We start from the raw sequence: 16,937 nt of genomic DNA on the forward strand, positions 1-16,937 counted from the left end.
TTGAAAGGGATATATTTTTGATTTAATATACAGGCTTTTGTATGTATGACGGTCAGTTGTGTCCGACTATGACCATCAGAACAGCAGAGGAGGCAACTTCTGTCCCAACTATCTGGGCTAGAATTTGATTACAGTGGAGAGTGTCTTGCCCAAGTTACATCCCCACTCTCTCGGCCAATACTGTTTTAGGACAGTATACAGGCTTTACAAAAAGTGTGAGAACAAGAACTTCAAACTATTGGACTGGCTTTAGTACAGGTGGCGACGGGTGCGGTGGCCGAATGGTTTAGGGCATTTGGATTCTCGCCCGAGTTTCCCGAGTTCGATTCCCGGTTTCGGCGTAACTGGTGGTTTTAGGTCAACATATGCGCAGACCTGCTAGTGTCTGAACCGCCTTCAGGTGTATACGCGTGCAGAAGATCAAACACGCACGTTAAAGATCCCGTGATGTATTTCAGCGTTCGGTGGGTTATGAGAAACGAGAACATACCCAGCATGCACACCCCACCCCCACCCCCCGAAAACGGGAGTATGGCTGCCTGCATGGCAAGGTAAAAAGGGAAATACACGTAAAAGCCCACTCTCAGATGTGTGTAGGCCTATACGAGTGAATGTCAGAGTTACAGCCCATGAACGCAGAAGTAAAGGTGGAATATCCACCCATTGGCGGTCCTCGCGAGGCTGGTTAGCTCCAAGAGACAGTGCTGCCCCACCTGCCTGGCTGCCAACCGTGAACACACCTGTTCCAGACACTTGAACTGACCACTCTGGTTTTTACTGAGTTTGGGGGTTGACATTGTTCTGCAGTGACTGCGCTTGTTCTCATTTGAGTCGTTCTTTGATAACTGGATTTAAACAAACAATGTCTGCCCAGTATGAACATTTATGGTTTGGTTTATCCGTATTCATATGACGTTCGCAGAAGGAATTAAAGCTGCCCTTAGATTTTTTGTGGCTTACCTTGATTGCTGGGTTGACGTCACGGAGATATGACATCATCTTTTGCGGTGGCATGTTTTGGTTTATTGCTGCCAACACTTCTTTCGCTTCTTCTTCGTTCAGGTTCTGGATGTGTTCCTAAAATAAGTAAATAAGTATATGAATGAATAAATGAATGAATAATTGAACGAACACTGGGGAAAGAATAAAGAAGGAAGGAAGGAAAGAAGTGTGTGTGTGTGTGTGTGTGTGTGTGTGTGTGTGTGTGTGTGTGTGTGTGAGAGAGAGAGAGAGAGAGAGAGAGAGAGAGACTGGACGTCCCCCAAGGGACAATTTAGGACACTGATTATCGCCCCCGGGAACGATTCAGGACACCGATGCATAACCCGGGGATCGATTTGGGACACTGGTACGTTCCCCTGGTGACGCATAGAAGTGTGGGAGGAGGTGGGGGGTGGGGGTGGGGGGGAGGCGATCTGGGACGTAACGTGTAACACCGGTAACTTCCTACTTAAATTAGTTTACAAGTTATCATTCCTTCATCAATCAGAGCTGCGCATGCGTGAGAATAACTGATATAAACAAACACTTTGGTTTGTCTCGACACAAGATTCAGCGCATAATAAATACATTCTTCTTATCGTTACCATTATTACTGCTGCTACTACTGCTACTGCTACTGCTATTACTACTACTACTACTACCTGCAGTTATGTGTACATACCGCATTCTGCAGCCTTTGGTCTTTCCACACCACAGTGGACTCCACCAGCAGATTGGTCATGGGTGACGTCATCAAACTGTCGCGCACGTGATATTCGCCGCTATTCTTCCCACCGTCCCCTGTTCCGCTGTCCTGGCCATTGCTGCTCTGTTGTCCGCTGAGAACCGCTGCCTGCGGGTTTAGCGAAGATGATGATGATGATGATGATGATGTAGGTTCTGGCGTCTGAGCGGATGACGATGCTGGTAACTCTTGCGAAGCTTGTGCACCACCGGTGGAGTCAAGGGAAGGGGGGTCACGGCTCTCTTTTGTAGCAGAGGGGGTGCTGGATCGGTCAGCCTGTTTGGAATCGGCGACTTGGGTGGAGCCGGTGTCGCTTTCCATGGCCCGCTTTTTCACGTTGTCACGTGGGTGAATGGCTTGGTGACCGAGAAACATGTCAAAATCGTCGTCCAACAGTCGTTGTCCAGATCGAGAAGCCACGTTAATCTTCATTTTTTTACGGGAAAGTGGAATCACCTCGTCAGTGGTTACGACTTTGACAGGCTGCACCGTGGGTTTGGCAGTAAGGGAGGCAGCGTGTGTGTGTGTTGGTTTGTTGTCAGCATTTGTCTCGGAGACAGGGGCATTAGTTGTTGTCCCTTCAGCTCGACTCACCTCAGTTCCAGAATGCTCTTTAGAAGCCTTCGAAGAACCATCGTCGTGTTTTTCAGGCCTTTCTTTTCCGAGACTTGAAGGCTCGTCCTTTTCGGTTGCATCGGTGCCAGTAGCTGAGGAAGCATTAGGGATTTTCGGATCATCAGGGATCTCTGGCTTTTCCAGAGCTCCAATAACCCGGACCTCCCCGTTTTCATCTTTGATTACAGCTTCCCCATCCGGGGTGAAGGAAATCTTGCCGTGCCGTACGATCTTGGCTTCTGTCGTGACGACTTGGGCAGGGCTGGGGTTTGGGGGGGTTGAAAAACTACTGCTGCTCTCCTGGGTTGTTCCCACTCCTCCTCCTGCTCCTCCTCCTCCTTCCTGTGCGTTCTGGCTGAGGGCCTTGGTGGCCAGAAAGTGGGAGAAGGTGCTGGAGGATTCATGTTGCTGCTGCTGCCGCTGTTTGTTGGCGGCGATGTTCTCCAGCCAGGTGGTGCACGTGGATTTGGTCAGCGCCGGGAACACGCCTGGCCTCGGGCTGACCTTGCACACTGCACACACAGGCACGTGGTGACCGGGAACAGGGTTGTTGTAATTGTGGTTGTTATGGTCATGATGATGATGTTGATGATCATGATGATGATAATTAGTATCCTATTGTTGATAATATTGTCACTACTATTGCTATAATAATATCAGTATCGTTCTTGTTATTGCTATCATCATTATTATCATTATTGTTGTTATTGCTGCTGCTGTTGTTGTTGTTGTTATCATTATCATCTTCATCATCATGACTATTATCACTATAATTATTATTACTATTATCGTTATTATCATCATCAATAGCGGTAGGTAGTAGTAGTGGTGTAGTGGTACTGGTGGTGGTGGTTGTGGTAGTAGTAGTAGTAGACGAAAGAGGAGGAGGAGAAGGAGTAAGAGTATTGCTGGTGGTGGTGGTTGTTGTAGTAGTAGGAGCAGTGGAATTAGTAGCAGTAGTTATCAACAGATTGGTGTTTCTTAACATCCGTGTTAATTCAGAACAGGTCTTCTTTTTCTTTTTCGTTTTTTTGTTAAATTTTATTACGTGTTACATCAGGTTACACGTTTTCGTGTCTTCAGCAGGCCTCCTTGAATGTTTGTAAACTCAGTCTGGTCTGTTTTTACTTTCTGAACATTTTGTTCAGCCTTTGTCGTGTTTGCGTGTGTGTCACCGTCGGATTCTTTGTAGATTGAGAAGGCTGTGTGTTATGAGTGTCAAGTCTTTTGATGTACGTGTAATTTCCAACTGGATCAATAAAATTCGCTGGACTGCATTGAATTGTATTGCATTGTATTGCATTGCATTGTACAATTGCATTGCACTGCATTGTATTGTATTGTACTGTATTGTATCGCATTGCATTGCATTGCATTGGTTTGTATTGTATTGCATTGGTTTGTATTGCGTGGCATTTGTTCTGTCTTGTATTTTGCTGCATTGTCCTGATCGAGAACTCCGTGTTTATAAAGCGCTTAGAGCTTGGTCTCCGACCGAGGATAGGCACTAATATAAGCATCCATATCGATCTATCGATCAAAAAGCTATTGTATTATGACCGTAACAAGTAAGTATATAACCAGTGACGACAATGTTCACCAAAACAACAACAACAACAACAAACACACACAGACACACACACACACATATTTAACTATCCCCTAAAGAACACACAAAGCCTATAAACAACAACAACAAACACACACACACACACACACACACACACACACACACACACACACACACACACACATTTAACTATTCCCTAAAGAACACACAAAGCCTATAAACAACAACAAAACAACAACAACAAACAAACAAACACACACACACACACACACACACACACACACACACACACATTTAACTATCCCCTAAAGAACACACAAAGCTTATAAACAACAACAACAACAAACGCGCGCGCGCGCACACACACACACACACACACACACACACACATACCCTTTTAACTATCCCCTAAACACCACACAAAGCCTATAAACAACAACAACAATTACAACACACGCACACGCACACACACACAAACACACACGCACACACACGAATACTCATTTAACTATCCCCTAAAGAACACACAAAGCCTATAAACAACAACAACAACAACAACAAACACACACACACACACCTACCCATCCACCCACTACCCCCCCCCCCCAACACACACACACACACGACACAAATACCCATTTAACTATCCCCTAAAGAACACACAAAGCCCATAAACAACAACAACAACAAACGCACACACACACACCTACCCATCCACCCACTACCCTTCGCCCCCCCCCCCCCAACACACACACACACGACACAAATATCCATTTAACTACCCCCTAAAGAACACACAAAACCTATAAACAACAACAACAAACGCACACACACACACCTACCCATCCACCCACTACCCCCCCGCTCCCTCCCCCTCACACACACACACACGACACAAATATCCATTTAACTACCCCCTAAAGAACACACAAAGCCTATAAACAACAACAACAACAACAACAACAAACGCACACACACACACACACACCTAACCATCCACCCACTCCCCCCCGCTCCCTCCCCCTCACACAGACACACACACACACGACACAAATATCTATTTAACTACCCCCTAAAGAACACACAAAGCCTATAAACAACAACAAGAACAACAACAACAAACGCACACACACACACACACCTACCCATCCACCCACTCCCCCCGTTCCCTCCACCCCCCCCCCCCCCACACACACACACACGACACAAATATCCATTTAACTACCCCCTAAAGAACACACAAAGCCTATAAACAACAACAACAACCAAGCACTGACTTCGCGCGGGAAGGTGACGGTGGCGTACAGCCCACCGACAGGGACAGGGAAGACCCTCTGGAAGCTGGGACGGTTGTTGATGGTGAAATAGACCACCGCGTCCTGGGGAGCCCTGGAGTCAGCCTTGGTCAGCAGCAGCCCCACGCCCAGCGTCTCCACGGGCTCCCCGGACCACTGCTCGGACTGCTGGATAATCTCTGAGGGGACAACATAATGACGATGCCAGGTAATACAATATAATATAATAGAATACAGTACAATAAAGTGCAGTGCAGTACAGTATAGTACAGTGCAGTGCAGTGCAGTACAAATACAGTACAATACAATACGATACAATGCAATACAATAACATACAATACAGTACAATACAATAACATACAACGTAATACAACACAGTGCAATACAATACAATACAATACAGCACTATTCAATGCAATGCAGTACAATACAATGCAATGTAATGCAATATAATGCAGTACAATTCAATGTAGTACGATACAATAATAACTATACAAAACAATGCAATCCAATACATCACAACACTACACGACATGGCACGACACGACTCGACATGACACGACACGACTAGTACAATACAATACAATACAATACCATACTACAATACAGTGCAATACAATACAATACAGTATACAATACAATACAATACAATGCTGTACTATACAATACAATGCAATACAATTCAATGTAATACGATACAAAACAATGCAATGCAATGCATCACAACACGACATGATACGACACGACACGATACGACTAGCACAATACAATACAGCACAATACAATACAACACACGACACGACAGGACAACACGATACGACTAGTACGATATAATACAATACAATACAGTACAGTACAATACAATACATGCGTCTTTATTGACCCAGCTGGAAAATCCTTAATTGTATTTTTGTATTTTGTATTTCTTTTTATCAGATTTCTCTGTGTGAAATACGGGCTGCTCTCCCCAGGGAGAGCGCGTCGCTACACTACAGCGCCACCCATATTTTTTTGTATTTTTTCCTGCGTTTTTATTTGTTTTTCCTATCGAAGTGGATTTTTCTACAGAATTTTGCCAGATACTACCCTTTTGTTGACGTGGGTTCTTTTACGTGCGCTAAGTGCATGCTGCACACGGGACCTCGGTTTATCGTCTCATCTGAATGACTCAGCGTCCAGACCACCACTCAAGGTCTAGTGGAGGGGGAGAAAATATCGGCGGCTGAGCCGTGATTCGAACCAGCGCGCTCAGATTCTCCAGCTTCCTAGGCGGACGCGTTACCTCTAGGCCATCACTCCACTAATATTAAACGTACCGACTGTACTCCTACCACTGTCACGGTCACTGCCTTCTGTGGCATTGTCTGCAAACTGCTGAACAATCGCTGAAGAGAAAAACAACAACAAAAAACAACCGTGTGTTAAGTATACCGATGTTACCCCCCTGACCCCCCACTACAAGCGTGGTTACTGGACCGTAGGACCACACCTGGGACTGCAAACTAATCTCTGAAGCATATCAGCTATAACTATGTTACCCCCACACAGAGTCCACTCCACGATAGATATACAACATCACGCAAAACGAAACGAAACACAATGCATGTTACAGTTATTGTTTTTTTTCAAAACCGAATCTGTTTGATACACGTACGTGCTTCATTCGAGACCGTTTCGTTATTCGCAAGTGTTAACGTGTAGTGTGGCTCTCTACAGGACGGTTTCACTTTCTCAAGGAGGTGTCACTGCGTTCGGACAAATCCTTATACGCTACACCACATCTGCTAGGCAGATGCCTGACCTGCAGCATAACCCAACGCGCTTAATCAGGCCTTGAGTGCATGCATATTTGTTATGTACCAGAGTTGATTTCTTCTACAAATTTCTTTTACCAGTCAAGGGCGAGAGCAGGATTCGAACCCACACCGACGGGCGCCATAGCCGAATGGTTATAGCGTTGGACTTTCGATCTGAGGGTCCCGGGTTCGAATCACGGTGACGGCGCCTGGTGGGTAAAGGGTGGAGATTTTTACGATCTCCCAGGTCAAGATATGTGCAGACCTGCCAGTGCCTGAACCCCCTTCGTGTGTATACGCAAGCATAAGATCAAATACGCACGTTAAAGATCCTGTAATCCATGTCAGCGTTCGGTGGGTTATGGAAACAAGAACATACCCAGCATGCACACCCCCGAAAGCGGAGTATGGCTGCCTACATGGCGGGGTAAAAACGGTCATACACGTAAAAAGCCCACTCGCGTATATACGAGTGAATGTGGGAGTTGAAGCCCACGAACGCAGAAGAAGAAGAAGAAGAATAACCCACACCCTCACGGCCTCTCTATATTGGCAGTTGAGCATCTTAACCATTCTACCACTTTCCTCTTAGAAACGAGCCAAAGAAACACCACAGCACACACACCACAAAGCGTCAGTCTGGTGCTTGCTGCACGTGGCTTACCGTTGTTGGTGATGACCTCTCCGGTCATGGAGTCAAAGCTGAGCTCCGTGTCAAGTGAGCCAATCAGAGACTGCAGATCAGACCACGCGGTCGCCACTCCCAAGACAGGTATCTGACCCTGACTTAAGTCGGTCCTCAGTTCAACGTATGGCACCTCTGCACACCCGTGCACAAACGCATACACACACGCACAGTCATACAAACACACGTGCAGTCGCACACACATACACACACAAACAAACATACATACATACATACCCACAAACACACACACACACACAGACACACTCTAATATCAGGTAATGTGGACAGACATTGAATGAAACTGAACGCACACACGCACACACACACACACACACACACGCACGCACACACACACACACTCTGAGATTCGCTTCCAATCCTTCTGACCATGTCACTCTTGTTTCCAGACAGTAAGAATTTAAGTGGAGTGGTGACCTCGTGCATGGTACGACCATTTATCAAAGGAGAAAGTCCAAGGTTCGAATCCCGCAAGACGTGTCATTAGAAACAAATTCAAACTCTTTCCTCCACTAAATCAGAAAGGGTGAACTGGGTGCTAATATGTTGGTTGAGACCAAAAAAGTGGGGACCCGAAGTATGTAGTTGACACATGTAAAAAAACAAAAAAACAAAACAAAAAAAGCCGATAGTAAGAAAATTGTTCTTGGAAATACACTGTAGAAAAAAACCTTTCATTAGAAGTTCACAAGCAGACAGGTTAAAAAAAAGGGGGTGAGGGGGGCCGGGGGGGGGAGGGAAGGCGTTGGGGGGTTGGGGGGGTGGGAGAAGAAAAAAACGAAAGAAAATATATGAAAGGAACAGGGTGACTTACGCTACGTGAAAATATTCTGTGTTTCATAAGGAGAAAAACAATCTGATAAGAAATCGTCATAATATAATATAAAATAAAATAATATAATATGATACAACATAACATGATATAATATGACATAACATAACATACTATGATACATATGCAGTAGAGTACAATAGAACTTTATCCAATGAAATACAATACCATACGGTATAGCACAGTTCAATGCAATACAATATAAAAATGAAACACACACACACACACACACCAAAAAACACAGTGCAAATGACTACACTGTAATACGATAACCAAACACAGTCCAAACACACGAGATAGACCACGGGACAGAGAAAGAGACGGAAAGAGACAGACTGACAAACAGACAGAAAGAACCATGAATATACAGTCCGAAAGATACGTAGTCAGGGCTACCCTCAAAAATCTCTTAACATCTCCGACTCAGTATGCCCCACCAAGCGTTTTTATTCATTCATTTATTTATTATTATCATTATTATTATTAATATTTAAATTTTTTTCTTCATTCTTTCTACAAGGAGTCGGCTTACCGGTAGAAAAGAAAGTCGGAGCCTGTATGGTTGTGTCCGAACCCTGTCGGCTCCCGATGTTGTTCTCGAACGGTGTCACCTTTGTCTGATCCCCCGTCAACCAGTTGCCCAGGTCAGAGCACTGAGTGCGGGAACAAGTTGTCATATCATACCATGATAATTATTTTTTTTATGGGTTAATTGTTTTGCCCCTGCTACTCTGCGAGTACGGGGGTCCTTACTGGATTTCTGTGCTGGGCCGTGTTGTGTGTGTGTGTGTGTGTGTGTGTGTGTATGTGTGTGTGTGTGTGTGTGTGTGTGTGTGTGTGCGTGTGTGTGTGTGTGTGAGTGTCTTTGTCTGTGAATGCATTTATCTTGTAAATCGTCAGGAACAGAAATTCTGGCTGGGCGCTGCTAAACTTTTCCTTATCACTATCCTAAATGTGAAACTTTTATTCAGAACGAAACATAAAAAAACAGTGCATCAAATTATCAGAGGAAGTATGGTTGAAAAATTTAATCGGTGTAGAAAGTGAAAATACGTCATCTGTCATGCACACTTGCCGGTTGTTTTTTTTTTTATTTTTTCACCGTTGTATTTTATGCTACAAACCAACCAACGTCATCCATGATGTTTCAACCAACCACAGAATCAGCATCGGTCTTTCCACTCGCCAACATTATCTGCCATGCCATTTTAACCATGCAACCAACCAAACATACATCCATCAATCTGTACATCCACCCACCCTCATCCATCCATAAACGCGCCCACCCTCATTCATCCGCAAAACACTCATACACCCCTCATTCATCCGTCCACTCACACACCATCCATCCTTATCCATCCACCCTCATACATCCATTCGTTTGCCCACCAATACTGATCCATCATCACTCAGCCTCATTCATCCATCCATACACCCACCTACCTCATTCATCCATCCATACACCCACCTACCTCATTCATCCATCCATACACTCACCCTCATTCATCCATCCATACACCCACCCTCATTCATCCATCCATACACCCACCTAGTACCTACCTCATTCATCCATCCATACACCCACCTACCTCATTCATCCATCCATACACCCACCTACCTCATTCATCCGTCCATACACTCACCCTCATTCATCCATCCATACACCCACCTACCTCATTCATCCATCCATACACCCACCTACCTCATTCATCCATCCATACACTCACCCTCATTCATCCATCCATACACCCACCCTCATTCATCCATCCATACACCCACCCACCTCATCCATCCATCCATACACCCACCCTCATCCATCCATCCATACACCCACCTACCTCATTCATCCATCCATACACCCACCTACCTCATTCATCCATCCATACACCCACCCTCATTCATCCATCCATACACCCACCCTCATTCATCCATCCATACACCCACCCTCATTCATCCATCCATACACCCACCCACCCTCCCTCATCCATCCATCCATACACTCACCCACCCTCATCCATCCATCCATACACCCACCCTCATCCATCCACCCACCCACCCTCATCCATCCACCCATCCACCTCATTCATCCATCCACACACCCACCCACCCTCATCCATCCACACACCCAGCCACCCTCATTCAACCATCCATCCACACACCCACAACAAACCCTCATCCATTCATCCAGATACACACACAATCACACAGACACAGACACACACACACAAACTCATCCATCCACCCACCCAGCCGCCCACCCTCATCCATCCATCCACCCACTAGCCCACCCGCCCACCCATCCATCTCTTTCACTCACACTCCAGTCTTGGTATCCCGAAGGAAACAACACCCGCGTCCAGTCGACCTCCAACTTGGCTCCGCCCGCGCCGGCTGCAGTAGTGACTGTGGCACAGACGGGCACCTCGTCGGCAGGCCGTTTGAACACGCCCCGGGCCAGGATGCGAGTGGCTGTGTGGAACATGACGAGGACGTGGCCTTGATGCGTGTAGTCCAGCATGCAGGTCACTGTCCCCTCTGCAACAGTGCACTGGTTTATACGTTTTGATTCGCGAAACAAGACAAAACACAGCGCTAAATTTAGGAAGTCTTGAAAAACAACAACAACAACAACAACGACAAAAACTTGAGCAACAACGAGCTTTAGCCTATATCTTTCATGTAATATATATTTGGGGTAAAGGAAAAAACATGTAATAAGGGAAGGGGGTAAAGTATAGACATGTAATCAGGGTAGGGGACTCAGTGCTCAGGCTACTGTCAACGAAAGCAAAGGCGAAAGATACACTCGAGTATTCGATATTCAAAACAAGTTAAAGTCAGTGCAAATCAAAACATAACACACTGAAAAGTGAACATTATTTGAAGTCACCACGGTTACGTGTTTTTTTTTTTTTTTTTTTTTTTGTCTGGTTGGTTGGTTTTTCTGCCTGTTTAACTTTCCCCGACCAAAGTCATGTTCCTCTGTACACTAATCTCTTCAGAGGATCTGGCAATGTTTTCATGACCTTATCTGTGAGGTTCTGTCAAGGATACCTCATTCTGATTATTTCTGGCCCTCCATTTTCGTTTTTTTTTTCTTCTTTAATTTCTCCCAGTGTAAATATGGCTTTTTTTTGCTTTTTGTCTTTTTTTCAAATGAGACGTACTGAAAAGAAAAAAGACGCACCAGTTTTCTTAGAAAATATTTACACTCATAACTATATGTGTAAGTGACAAATACTATTCTGATTCATCATGAATTCTTCGCGCATTTCCATGATTCAAAGACCTAAGATTGGTTGCATACCCAATCCCAGCAGAACTTCATTTGCTAAGTGCTAAGAATTTTCCTAATTATACGCAAATAGACCGCTGGAGAGTTCCGTGCTTACATGGCCTATACAGCCATGTCGCATCATCTGTGCTCTCGAAGTTGATTGGCTCTTCAAACTTGCGAGCAACAAAAGCGATCGTGAGAAGCAGAACGTGCGAAACAGCAGGCTTCTTTTTTTCGACTTTTTACTTCATATTTTCTTTTTATTCTGTACACGATGGCACTTCATTGTACAGAGTTTGGTTGTAGCAATGGAGGCTGTCAACTGGTTGTATAGAGGACAGCGCATGTTTGCTGCTGTCGATCGCCTTTGGTATTGCTCACGATTTCGAATTAAAGTTAGATGCGCATGCGTAAGATCCAAGATGGCAGCAGAAATCTACAGCGGTCTATTCCATAGAATTAAGATGGGAATTTCTCAGCACTGAGCATACTCAACATTGCTGAGATCGCTTCTACAAACCATGCAGCCCTTCGAGTTTCACAATGTACAGTCAACAGTCAGTCTCACCTTCCTTATTGTATCCTGACGTCAAGATGGATTTCGGCCCAGTAGGGGTTTGCATTGTGACGTAGCCTGTTGTCAGGTTGTAGCTGCACATCCAATTGACGCCCTCTTTCGATGACGTCATTTTCATGGCCACTCCCACCTCTATCTGAGCATGGGATTCTGGGAAAGGAAGTAGTTAATAATCCAAAATGGCGCTCACACTTGATGAATACACATGAGATAATTTGGTAAGAGACGTAAGATGTACAACCCAAATATAAAATGTCACAGACAGATATATACACGCGCTCACACATACATGCCTTACACACACACACACACATACACACACACACACACACATACGCGCGCGCGCGCGCGCAAACAAACGCACTTCTAAAATAACTTGCATTTGTGGTAATGAAATTTCTATCGTGCATATCATATATGAATGTCAACAGTCAAAAATATATTTATCTCTTTCATTTACGAAATCTGCAGTTCCATCTGCTCCCATTAGAAAGGTTTTATGTGACAATGAACTTCTGTTTGAAATAGTTCAGGGTTTAATTAGGAGCCCCATTGGCTCTTTGTTGCAGTTTTACTGGTTGAATAGTTAGTTCGTTATACTTTGTCTATATTCTTTTTTTGTTTGTGCGAATTGAGGAGAGATGAATAGGGAAAGTGGTGATGATTTCAGGCATAAGTTGGGTGGGGGAGGGAAGGTGATGGATTTTCGTCTAAAATCACAATTGTGGATAGACGTTTAACAAACTTAGAACGAACGAACACACGCACACACACTCCCCGCCGTCGCAGAACCCCCCCTCACACACACACACACCGGACACACACACACACACACACTCTCTCTCTCCCCTTGCCAACCGCACCTTTCTTATCAGGAACGACAACCGGTCTGACGGTGAAGCTCTGGGTCTCCACCATCAAGGGCCACGACGTCAGCTGAACGAAGCCAGGCTCCCTGCCCGCCATGTCCACTGAACACAGCCAGTGCTTCGTACCCGTCACAGACGCGTTGACGCTGTGCAGCAAATCTTCCGCTACGTTCAGAGTGCTCAGCGCCCCTTGCAGTTCCCGTTTGTACGCTTGGCAGTCAGCCTGGGTGTTGATTTTGACGCATTGGTCTGTGAGAAAAGAGAAGAAGAAGAAGAAAAGAGGGAAAATGTGAGTGAGTGGGAGGGACAGAGAGAGAGGGAGAGAAACAGAGAGAGAGAGAGAGAGTGACACACACAGTCACACACACACACCTTTGCATTCACACACACACACACAACACACACGCACACAATACAACACACACACACACACACACACAGGTACAGGCAAGGAGGCGCGTGTGCTTCTGCACGATGAGAGAGAGAGAGAGAGAGAGAGAGAGAGAGAGAGAGACAGACAGACAGACAGACAGACAGAGTGAATGACAGAGACTGACAGAAAGGGAAACAGACGGAGACAGAGTCAGAAAGAAAGGATGAGATAAAGTGAGTGAGTGACAGACAGACAGACAGATTGACAAACAGAAAGACAAACAGACGGAGACAAAAACAGACACAGAAAGAAAGAAAATGAGATAGCGAGAGAGACAGAGACAGACAGACAGACAAACAGAACGAGACAAAGAGAGAGAGAGAGCGACATATACACAACACACAGACACACACACACACACACATACGCACGCACACACACACACACACACACACACACACACACACACACACACACACACACACACACACACACACAGAGACAGCGGCGGGTTAGAGAAGAATCAAAGAACACACTCAAAACCCCATTACCATTCTTGTGGAAGCCGACGCAGGGAAACACCCCGCCCGCGCCCACCCGGAAGCTGTGACTGTGGGTGAGGGTGCCGTTGCGGGTGAAATACACCGTCACCACCACCTGCTCCGTGACGTCATCCTGACCCGTGACGTCACTGAACAGCACGCCGCAGCCGATGACGTCACCTTGCTCCCACTTGCTGCCGACGTCGGGGTTGACTGCCACGTGCGATTGGTAGTGCGAAGCATGGGTAGTGCAGATGGTTAGTCAGATAGGTAGCGCGAAGCATGGGTAGAGCAGATAGTGCAGATAGTTAGTGCAGATGGGTAGTGCGAAGCACGGGTAGTGCAGATGGTTAGTCAGATGGGTAGTGCGAAGCATGGGTAGTGCAGATAGTGCAGATAGGTAGTGCGAAGCACGGGTAGTGCAGATGTGTAGTACGAAGCATGGGTAGTGCAGATGGGTAGTGCGAAGCATGGGTAGTGCAGATGGGTAGTGCGAAGCATGGGTAGTGCAGATGGTTAGTGCGAAGCACGGGTAGTGCAGATGGGTAGTACGAAGCATGGGTGGTGCAGATGGGTAGTGCGAAGCATGGGTAGTGCAGATGTGTAGTACGAAGCATGGGTAGTGCAGATGGGTAGTGCGAAGCATGGGTAGTGCAGATGGGTAGTGCGAAGCATGGGTAGTGCAGATGGGTAGTGCGAAGCATGGGTAGTGCAGATGGTTAGTACGAAGCATGGGTAGTGCAGATGGGTAATGCGAGCACGGGTAGTGCAGATGGGTAGTGCGAGCACGGGTAGTGCAGATGGGTAGTGCGAGCACGGGTAGTGCAGATGGGTAGTGCGAAGCATGGGTAGTGCAGATGGTTAGTGCAGATGGGTAGTGCGAAGCATGGGTAGTGCAGATGGGTAGTACGAAGCACGGGTAGTGCAGATGGGTAGTACGAAGCATGGATAGTGCAGATGGGTAGTGCGAAGCATGGGTAGTGCAGATGGGTAGTACGAAGCATGGGTAGTGCAGATGGTTAGTGCAGATGGGTAGTGCGAAGCATGGGTAGTGCAGATGGGTAGTGCGAAGCATGGGTAGTGCAGATGGGTAGTGCGAAGCATGGGTAGTGCAGATGGGTAGTACGAAACATGGGTAGTGCAGATGGGTAGTGCGAAGCATGGGTAGTGCAGATGGGTAGTACGAAGCATGGGTAGTGCAGATGGGTAGTGCGAAGCATGGGTAGTGCAGATGGGTAGTGCGAAGCATGGGTAGTGCAGATGGGTAGTACGAAGCATGGGGTAGTGCAGATGGGTAGTACGAAGCATGGGGTAGTGCAGATGGGTTGTGCAGACACAGAAAAAAAGAAAAGAGGTGTCAGCCGCCTTGTTAAAGATGATCCCTTCATGATGGTCTGGGGGTGAGAGAGTGAGAGACAGACAGACAGACAGACAGAGACAGACAGGCAGACAGACAGACAGACATAGAGGGGGAAGAGGGGTGGGGGAGAGAGACAGACAGACAGACAGACAGTATGAAAGAGAGAAAGAGAGACAGAGATTCAAGATGGTTTATTCAATTAAGGCCATAGCCCCCATATGAATAGGGGGTAATAACAGTTTTACATGTGTCATTGCAAATGGTAATATAAACAATACAACGTCATTCACAACAAACTATAAGTGAATCTAAGAAATGAGTGTCTCTCTTAATTGCAGTGCTTTATAAAGATGCATAGCAAAACTACGTATGATGTTTTCATCGTTAGATGCCATAAATAAACATAACCGAAACAAGCATGGATTTATATAATATCTGGAGGGAATAAATTGGATTTGTAAGTCAATCAACACGGGGCATTTTAAAACAATGTGAACTTCATCCTCTCTTGATTCCTTGCACAATGGGCACAATTGTTCAGAATGACATGATGCTTTGTAACGATATATGTGTGTGTTTACTTCAGAGATTCCAAATCTAAATCTGGTCAATGTAAGTCTGAGAGAGAGAGAGAGAAGAGAGAGTGAGAGAGGGGGGTGGGGGGTATGAGACAGACAGACATTGAGGGGAAGATGGGTCGAAGAGAGAGAGAAACAGACAGACAGACAGAGAGAAAGAGAGTACGAAAGAGAGAGAGAGAGAGGGGGGGGGAGGGGGTATGAGACAGACAGACATTGAGGGGAAGATGGATCGAAGAGAGAGAGAAACAGACAGAGAGAAAGAGAGTATGAAAGAGAGAGAGAGAGAGAGAGAGAGAGGGGGGGGGGGTTGAGAAAAAAAGGGGGAGAGGCGTGTGTTCCCTTGTACAAACGTGCGCCAAAGCAAAACAAATAAACAACACCACTTGCAGTAGAAGTAGGAGGAGGAGAAGCAAAGCAGCAGCAGCAACAGCAGTAGTAGTAGCAGTATGAATAATAATGATAATGATGATAATAACCATAACAATAATAACGATAATAATGAGTATCTATAATGCACTTTATCTCCTTGGCACAGGGCGTTCGGAGCGCCAACAATCAACAACAATAACGAAGAAAAAAAGTTACACAAATCAATAACCAAGGACATAAAGCGAGACAAATGGATTGTGTCGATGAAACACACACACACACACACACACACACACACACACACCATACCACACCGCGCCACACGCCAACACCTAGACATCAATGAAAGCAGTTTGCGCAGATGAATTTTGAGGCCAGGTTTGAAATCAGATTTTGTTTCAGCATTACGAATTAATTTTGGTTGGGAAGTTAATCCCAGGTAACAGGAA

The 16,937-nt window shown here is 45.8% G+C and overlaps 1 protein-coding gene across 1 annotated transcript in view; it reads right to left on the reverse strand.

Annotated features, from left to right (window-relative positions):
* The window catches only part of LOC143288717 (uncharacterized), a 34,447-nt gene that overhangs the window by 2,580 nt on the left and 14,930 nt on the right, over positions 1–16,937 (reverse strand). Inside the window, exons 7-15 of the mRNA XM_076597343.1 lie at positions 14,188–14,391; positions 13,258–13,512; positions 12,386–12,544; positions 10,858–11,075; positions 9,073–9,193; positions 7,667–7,822; positions 5,185–5,385; positions 1,664–2,853; positions 961–1,077 (exon numbers count right to left, since the gene is read on the reverse strand). Of these exons, the coding sequence (XP_076453458.1) occupies positions 961–1,077; positions 1,664–2,853; positions 5,185–5,385; positions 7,667–7,822; positions 9,073–9,193; positions 10,858–11,075; positions 12,386–12,544; positions 13,258–13,512; positions 14,188–14,391 (2,621 nt within the window). The remainder of the gene's footprint in view (positions 1–960; positions 1,078–1,663; positions 2,854–5,184; positions 5,386–7,666; positions 7,823–9,072; positions 9,194–10,857; positions 11,076–12,385; positions 12,545–13,257; positions 13,513–14,187; positions 14,392–16,937) is intronic.

Source organism: Babylonia areolata, chromosome 13, assembly GCF_041734735.1.
Source record: "Babylonia areolata isolate BAREFJ2019XMU chromosome 13, ASM4173473v1, whole genome shotgun sequence".
NCBI lineage: Eukaryota > Metazoa > Mollusca > Gastropoda > Neogastropoda > Buccinidae > Babylonia > Babylonia areolata.